Source organism: Austrofundulus limnaeus, unplaced genomic scaffold (assembly GCF_001266775.1).
Source record: "Austrofundulus limnaeus strain Quisiro unplaced genomic scaffold, Austrofundulus_limnaeus-1.0 Scaffold174, whole genome shotgun sequence".
Lineage (NCBI taxonomy): Eukaryota > Metazoa > Chordata > Actinopteri > Cyprinodontiformes > Rivulidae > Austrofundulus > Austrofundulus limnaeus.
In genome coordinates, this window is record NW_013952576.1 from 1096556 (window position 1) to 1105708 (window position 9153).

Sequence of the window (9153 nt, forward strand, 5' to 3'; positions counted from 1 at the left end):
CAAAGTATTGAGATGAACTTTTGTTATTGACCAAATACTTATTTTCCACCATTATTTGCAAAAAAATTCTTTAAAAGTCAGACAAAATGATTTTCTCAAATTTTTTTTCACATTTTTTCTCATTTTGTCTCTCATAGTTGAGGTCTACCTCAATTATTTTCCCCACTGTATTATCACCTGGTGGAAGACCCGAGTTAGTGCTTCTAATTTAGCCTATAAATTTAACAAGTGCTAATCCACTCAAATTTTAAAATCAGCAAAAGTCCTAAAGCACTAATCAGGAAATTAGTTCCCCATTAGTGATTTAGTGCTTAAGGGGAACTGTGCCCACCACTGTCAACCAGCAATTACAAACAGTAAGTGTTCGAAGAATTTTATTTATATAGCTACTCATATCTAATGTAAATGCTGGTTTTCCTGTTTTGTTTTATGACATCTAAATATTTCAGCACATTTTCAGCCATTTTAATCATTCAAACTTCAAAATACCCACCTCATTCAGGCAATAACTGTTATGACTTTTTGTACTTAAAATATTTCACTTTATTTACCAATGTTTTTTTTTTGTTTGTTTATTTGAGGTAACTTTAGCTTTTAGCATTTAGTTAATTTTAGGTTTTAGCTAGCCTGGCCCTTACCTTCCTACACAGTTTCACTCAATTCTAGTTTCCCTTCACTCCGTCTGGGATTTTTCCCATAGACAAGGATTTCTCTGGTAGAATTTTAAGCAGGCCAATCAGCAAACAGAAGGAGGAGTTTTGACTGACGACACTGATTTTCTGCACCGTTTCAGTCTGCTTGTAGTTTAGTAATGGCTGCAGAAGAAGTGAATGAAGCTAGTCTGTGTTGACAAGGCTCACAAATTAAATTTGTCTCACAAAACCTGCAGCACTCATTTACAGCCACCTCGTTCGGCTCAGTACTTCTCTGGTTGTTGGTTGCTGGTAACGTTGGTGATGGTTGTTGATAGCGCACACAATTTCCAGTTAGCTTCTTAGCTTAAGTACTTTACTCTCAAGCTGGTGCACTACATATGTCATGTTAGTAATTGGGTAAAATCAGATCCAAGTGTTTTAAACTCAAACAGAGTCCAGACCCTCTGTACAAAAGCAAAGACAATGGGGCTGTTTTTACCATTTCAACCTCTACTTTGCTAATCTTATCTTGTTATTCTCAGCTTTAATCTATTGTTGTTGCTAATTTCAGTGCCTAAGTATTGTTTTGCAGATTTGACCTTTTTAACTATTATTTTTGGCTTTTGGTTACGGATTTTTTAACTGGTTTTTTAGCTACTGTGTTAGAAATTTTAGCTTCTGTTTTACTCGTTTTAACTTTAACAAAAGCTTTTTCAGCTAATTCTGCACTCAGTAGACACATTGCATTTTCACAGAAAATGCACATTTAGCTCATTACATTGATCCGTGCAAGCTCAGCTCTTTTCAAAGAAAACCAAAACAGCAATAAAGTTTGCTGCTTCAAGATGTTTCCTGGAGATCAGTGTTGTATCAATGAACCTGAAAAAGAAAGATAAATATTGGTGTGTTTCCTCTGAAATCATGTTTTACATTAGTGTTGAGCACGTGTTTTTTTTTTGTCTCCCTTCCCTCCCTGCAGCGCTCTCAGCTCATTACAGAGTGTGTGAACCATACACTGACCACAAAGGCAGATACCACTTTGGATTCCACTGCCCGCGCCTCTCCGACAACAAGACCTACATGTTCTGCTGTCACCACAACAACACCTACTTCAAGTACTGCTGCAACGACACAGAGTTCCAGACCATCATGCAAGTCAACCTCACCACCACCCCAGACGGTTACGCACACAAGTGAGTTAAAAAATATAAGTAAATAAATGGCCATTTTCACCTGTGCTACCTTTGTTACACACAGATTTTACATGAGATAAATGTCCAATTTAGGAATTCTCTTTTTATAAGCAACATATTTTATGAATTTTGGGTTTTAGTTGGTAAAAATCATAAATTCAATGTTTTATTATTGAAAACATCTGTTTCCTAGCAACAATAGATGAAAAATGGGTATCCCCTGCTGTCGATGCAGCATTTTTAGATTCTACTTTGTCACCGTTTCATCGCTTTCAGTCTCTGGTGTTTCTCTGTTCCTGTCCTTCTATTAGCATATTTTTATTGGTTCAGTATTCACTGTAAGGAGCACCTCACCAAATGTTAAAGAAAATCTTTTCCCTGCTTTCTTTTCACCGCATCATAACTGAGCCATGAGCAATACTTTCACCCCCTTGAAGTTGCTGTGGAATGTGAAGGAATCAGCTCCTGCTGACATAGTAGCTAAACATTCTTTTGCTTGACATTTTTTACTCTTGAAATCTGCAGTGGAAAACTCCCGGGAAGCCTGCAGCATCAGCACGTCACGTGTAAAGCACATTGGTTTAGCTTTCCAACAGAAAAATCAACACAGAAACATCACGGCTGGCCGAGATGAAAGTTTCTGAGTTGATGAGGAGGAGGAGGAGGAGCTGTTTGAAGCATGGATTTTGGCGGGAACTGAGCAGATGAATAGGAGAGAGCATAGGGGGCATGTTTGGCCGCTGAGCAGGGCGAGGTCAGTCTGTTGGGCTACATTTGCACTGCAGGCAGACAGTCTGAACAAGACAAATTCAATTTTTCCAAGTCTGACCCAGTTCTTCTCAGTATGTGGTACAAAATCAGAGACATACCTGTATCTCATAATTTTCAAAGCAACCTCAGTTTTTATTGCATCTGAATTTTAAATCAGTGAGGTGGTGGTGAGTGGAGCGATCCAATAAAAATGATACTATCCTCGAGTCATGCAGTTAATTCTTGTAGCTCCATTCATCTTCAGCTACAGAACAGAACACACGTTGCTTCACGTTTCTTTTAATTTTCCATGGATGACAGGAGAACTGTGAAACTAATGGTAGTAAATTAATGTTGGCCACCATATGGATACTAGAGTAACTTGATCAATACTTTCGTTAGTTTTACTTCAGCACATCACCAACGCTAAACCACTAAACAGATTGTTTAAAAACTCTAAGGAAAAAGAAGTCAGACAGAACTCTTTTGTTGGAATACTTAATGTGTTTATTAGTTTTATAAAATGTAAGTTTTAATAAATATGCCACAGCAAGAAAATCAGTCATTTCCAAATGACTTTACTTGGAAATAAAAAAATATGTAGTTATTCAGACATGTAAATAAAATTGCAACAACTTAAACAGCTCAACTTTCATTTTCTGTGAAGCAAGATCTGCTGTGATGCTTACACTTAGCATGATGAAACCTCATTAATGTTAGCTTTTTCTTTGTTTTGTTTTTATTTCCATAAAAATCACAACATGCCAAGATTCTGAATAATGAGTGTAAAAAATTATTTGACGTATTGTATGACAAATATTTAAATTACATTAGGTGTCGTAAGACAATAGATATTTTATTAACGATTTAATTAAAACATGAAAGTATAAAACAAGCCATTCTAAAATCTTTAATAAACTTGTACCTTATAATGCTCTTCTAGCTGTTCATAGCTAGACAAGCTCCTCCTGCCCAGGGTGTAGCACGACATAGAGATCTTGCTGTGGTTCAGCGTCTTGGTCAGGTCAACAAAAGTGGGGACTCCTGTTACTGACTCCTGTTTACCATATGAAGAGCTGGTCATGATCCTCTCCTCGAGGTGGCAGGCCTGTGCCAATTGTTTCCTCTTGATACAGCATTTTAAACAGTGCACACTCCTTATTTGTCCCTTGACAGTGGTTTTCTTGGGCTGGCACATAACGCACTGAAAATACAGGGTGTTTTCTTTGGCCTTAACCTTTGACTTAAAAACAAAACAGTCCTCCAGATTGGGCCACGTGTTAGACTACAGTGAACTCTGCCTCACCCACAGCCGTGGTTGTAGAGTCCTCTATGTGGTTAATCCACAGGTTGAACTGAAACACTGTTTTCACCTTCCATGTCAACAACTTCAACTCATTGTAAACAAACGGGAACAGAACAGAATGTAAACTTCAGAGTTACACAAAGCAATATTGTGTCGACCAATCATGTCTTGTCACGTGACACGCAGTAAGCCAACAGCATCCATTTATCTTCTAGCTGTCCTTTTTTTTGGTAAGCATTATTGAACTGAAGGTTTACAACACAAACAATGAGTGGTAAATGGGTGGATTTGGAGCAGAAAAGATAATTGAGTGGACGTTAAGAGAAATAAACCTTTATAAAGTTAATGCAAATGCTTAGAAAAATATTAGTTCCGTTGTTAGCAGATAAGTGGAAATGTGTCCACGTCTGTTTAATGGGCCCTGATTGCGCAACAACTTCAGACTAAAGACGCTAACATGTAGCGTTCATGTTTATGTCTGTGAACACGTTAATCATCTTCTGCGCATGCGAGTAGAATAAATGGAATAAGCTAAGCATTCACACTGGAATCTGATGGTCATGTTTAGAATAAAAATGTGAATGTCCACATGCACAAAAAATGGATTTGTGCAAAAAATTTGTAATTGAGCATTAGGCCTGCATTGTGATGGTAGCAGACAATATCTGCGGGCAGACCGGTTGAAGCAAAACAATGCCTTTTCTGTATAAACTTAAACATGCAGAAACTAACTTTAAATAAAGTTCTGACCAATCACACATTGACACTGGAAGAAAAAAGAATTCTGCTGATAGACCTTGTGTTGAGAACAGGTTCTTGGTGCCCATGTAAAATAAAATAACATTAATCTGGTCTAACAAAGGCATTCAGAAGAGCAGATTTCATCACTTCATACACTGAGTGTTAATACATCACTTATGACATCATCTTTAAGATTAACCCAAAATGAACAGAACCTGGTCATTTCAACTTTAACATGACAGGCTGTGAGCAATGTGCATCTTTTCAAGATGTTGAAACCAGTAAGAGATTTGTCCGTCCGTCTGTCCGTTTTCTGCCGCTTATCCAGGGCCGGGTCGTGGGGGCAGCAGCCTAAACAAGTAACACATACCAGCACAAATAAAAAAGTAAATACATCTGCTGTCAGTTTATTAGTTTAATCTGATTAGAGAAATAATTTGCTGTGAAGATTTGCCTGCAGCTGTGATGGAACAAGCAGATATTTACTCGGTTGAAAAATAATCAAAGTTTATTTATACATTCCCAGATGGTTCACTTTCTCACGCTATCTGCCACTGATACTGTTTGTCATCATGTCAAAGAGATTTGTTGATGCTGACCTTCACCTGCAGACACAGTCAGAACCACCAGGGTGGAGAGCAGATGCTAAAAGCAGGTGTGTTGTGTCTCACCTGCACATCAGACTGCAGCTCAGGTGTTAAGATGTGGCTATTATATGAATATTAAAAAGTCACACTACATCACTGAGTCATGTAAGAACTATATGACTGTGTGGCATTTTTAGACAGAAAAATATGACAGGGACAAGTAAAGTATTAAAGTAGAAACTATTGAGCACTTGCAGAATACAGTAGTTTCAGCTGTGTGAATGACAGAAACATGTACCGTACCTCCTGTTCTGAAGGAGCTCTCAGTGGGATGTTTGGGTGACAAAACTCCAGCCCTTTGCACTGATGCCCTGCCAGCATGCAGCGGCTTTGAATACTTCACACTGCCTCACAGCAGGTTGTAATTTTTTTTTGTGCTGGATGGCCTATCGGGTCACGCTTTTATCTTGGCTCAATGGGTGATAGGCCTGCAGGTTTGATATTTACCACTGGCAAAGCAAAAATTGTCAACAGCTCTGTTCTCTCCTCACACTGCATGGTGAAAATGTTATTTAATGTCGAAGATTTCATGCTGCTGCTGTTAAAATTCAGGGTTATTTTTGACCTTTGTAATAATGCTGCATGAAGAATGGAAGTCTGTGTTGTTAAGAAGATTGTGAAAGGGTGAAAAAAGAAAAAGGATGATTTGAGAATAAGAGCAAAATTTGACAGGTGATCAATATCATCTGTTTTTCCTGTGTTTCTTCAGAGCAGCATCATTTTATGTTGTGTGGACAGAATGAATCATCACTGTGCGGTGAGGTTCGTGGATGGTGAGGCACTCAGGTTCACAAATATGTGAACCCTAAAGAACAACTTATTCATCATCTGACTGACAGAATTTAATGAGTTATGATTGATATCTCATAAATATCCTCCACACAAACAAAATTGTAGCTCACTTGATGCACATTCATTAAAAAAATTCACATTCATTAAAATATTTTCTTATTTTTCTTATCCAAAAGAATGACTAATTGATTGGCTGCAGCAGCCATTTTGAACCAAGTTGATTCTAACCATTAATGGGTTCTAAAGCAAATATTTCCCAAGTGTTTCATCAGAAACTATCTAATAATAAGATGTTTTGCTAACAGACTAATGAACACATGCAGAGATGCTGTCATGGTGGCAGGTGACTACTGAAATCAAATAATCAAATGCAGGTAAGCATGTTTCATTGCAGCAGTTACATTAATCAACAATTTATTCCAGCAGCTGAAATATTTGTTTTGAAAAGGATTACTCAGATAAAAGGTCCTTGGGGCCAAATGATTTCCAAACATAATATGTTTTACTTCATTTACAGTTCTCACACTAGAAGCATTTTGACATCACTCTTCATAAAAACTTTTATCAGGGTATTAGTGTATCGCTGTAATTGCACTGTGCTGCAAATAAAAGACGTTTCCTTTCAAATAAATCTCCATTTTTTGAAGTAATATGCTGCGTCATCTCTGCCTGGAGCCAGAATATATTTCTCATCTCATCCATTTGTGCGATAGTCTAAACGCCTTCGGTGCCATTTTCAAGGAGAAATGTCACAACGGGAGATAATTTAATATCTGTTTTTTTCTCATATGCCTCAGGAAGCTGCTTTCTGAAGCCATTTCTGCTCATTTACCTTGTTTTTTTTAATAGAAGTTGTTTTACCAAAACAGAGTTCAAATGTGACCCACATGAATCCAGCTGGATCATGCAACGCTTGAAGAAAATTTATGAGAGGTGAAGAATGAGGAGCACAGATTTTGCAGAAAAACCATTGGAGCCAGAACGAGATGGATTAAAGAGTCTTTTGTGCTAATTAAATTCTTGGTCCAATTTAGGAAGCTGAATTTAATAAACAGAAAATGAAACAGATGAAGGACTTTTTCCTAATTTATATATTTAACTTTTTTATCAAGGGAGGATTTGATGAACATCATGGTGTTGCCAAGTGAACAGCAAACGTTCACACCTGGCAGCACCGCCATAGCCTTTGGGATTTAAAAGCTCAGCTTAAGGAAATCTGCATGAAAGCTCTGAGAGTGAAAAATATTAATCATCTCCAGACAAAACTGCATTAATGCTCCAAATCTGTCTCTCTCTGCAGTAATTACACAGCCCTGGTTGGCGTGTGGATCTACGGTTTCTTCGTCATGGTGCTGCTGGCGCTGGACTTCCTCTACTACTCAGCCATCAACTATGAGCTGTGTCGGATCTACCTGGAGAGGTGGGGTCTGGGGGGTCGCTGGCTGAAGAAGGCTCGGAGTCAGTGGCACAGGTCTCTGCCAGATGAGAGCGAAGTGCCGGCCCAGGCCCAGCCCATGGTCCCCAGCCACTACCAGCCCAGACACAGTCTGCGAGGGGAGAGCCACAGCCCCACGCTCCTGCCCTACAACACATCCACTGCATGGTGAGGCCTCTAGAACACAAAACACACACAGAGAACTGCAACAACACCTGAATATGACATATTATAGGGAAATGCTAGCCTGGTAAAAACCAGACCCTTGTCCTTGACTTTGCGTCGTAGGAGGGTCTGGACTCGCTGCTATAGAGAAGCGATTCTTGCTGGAGGCGTGGCCTCTGCTGAAGTGTGTGTATGTCGCTGTGAAGGAGGCTAAGCTAAGAAGCTAACCGGAAATTGCGTGCGCTGTAAACAACCCTACTGAGAGGAGAGAAGTACCAAGCCGAACGAGATGACTGTAAATGAAAGCTGCTGCTTTGTCAGACAGATTAATTTTAATTTGAAGCCTTGTCAACACAGACTGGCTTCATTCACTTCCTCCACTGCCTTATGCTAAACTAACTAGCAGACACTGCACAGAAAATTGACATTCAAAACTCCACCTTCTGTTTGCTGATTGGCCCAGGTAAAATAAACTACAAGCAGACACTGCGTAGAAAATCGATGTTCTGTTCTCTGATTGGTTCAGCTAAAAATCTGCCAGCGAAATCCTTGTCTATGGGAGAAATCGCAGACGAAGCAGAGAAGGGAAACCAGAATTGAGCGGAACTGCATAGGAAGGCAAGGGCCAGGCTAGGGAAACTCTTGCTTGGTTAATAGCTTGGTGCTGAGTGCCATAGACTTGTACCTCAGGCTGCATGTTGTGTTGGGAATTGCATCAGACATAACAATTATCACGTTTCTTGTTTTAGTTTGATCACTGTGGCAACTCCTGTGGAGGGGAGCAACCAAAACATAAACATAAACAGGGACAGCTTGCCAAAAATAAAGTCACTACCAAAAATAAAGGTCACACTAATTTTTGGTTGGACCACCTTTAGATTTGATTATGGCACACATTCGCTGTGGCATTGTTTGAATGAGCTTCCTAGACCCGACCAACTGCAGCAACCCCAGATCATAAGCCCCGCCCCCACAGGCTTGTACAGTAGACACTAGGCACCATCGGTGCATCCTCAAAGTCAGTGAGTCCCCACTATCCTTCCAGTTTTTAATAATGCGTTGGACAGTGTTTAACTCAATTTTAGTCATTTCTACAATCTCTTTACTGTAGATATTTTTTTCTGCTTGATCCCAATGATTTGACCCTTCTCAAACAGACGAACATCTTTTCCACGACCACAGGATGTGTCTTTCCAAATGGTTGTTTAAGAAATGAGAAGCAACTCGTTGCACCAGCTGGGGTTAAAGGGCCATTATTACGTGTTTCTCAGGCATGCATTTAAATACTATACCATAATAAAGTATCTATGTCACATTTAGCTGTTATTAAAATGCTGTTTTTATGTTTAAATAGAAAATAAACTTATCTTCTCATCACTTCCTCTTCTAAATGCCTTGAAATTGGCCTCTGTCTCTTTAAGAACCACCTTCCGCTTCTGTCTCACCCATTTCGCATTTCGGTGGTGGTGGTGGTGGTGGTGGTGGTGGT

The 9153-nt window shown here is 39.3% G+C and overlaps 1 protein-coding gene across 4 annotated transcripts in view; it reads left to right on the forward strand.

The window, feature by feature from the left end:
* Positions 1 to 9153, forward strand: part of shisal1 (shisa like 1) — a 103714-nt gene that overhangs the window by 71977 nt on the left and 22584 nt on the right. For 3 of the 4 annotated variants that reach the window (XM_014017690.1, XM_014017688.1, XM_014017689.1), the window contains 2 exons: positions 1615 to 1828; positions 7365 to 7671. In XM_014017690.1, the coding sequence (XP_013873144.1) occupies positions 1615 to 1828; positions 7365 to 7671 (521 nt within the window). Of the gene's footprint in view, positions 1 to 1614; positions 1829 to 7364; positions 7672 to 9153 lie in introns of those variants that run through there. The other variant, XM_014017691.1, reaches the window with a different exon arrangement.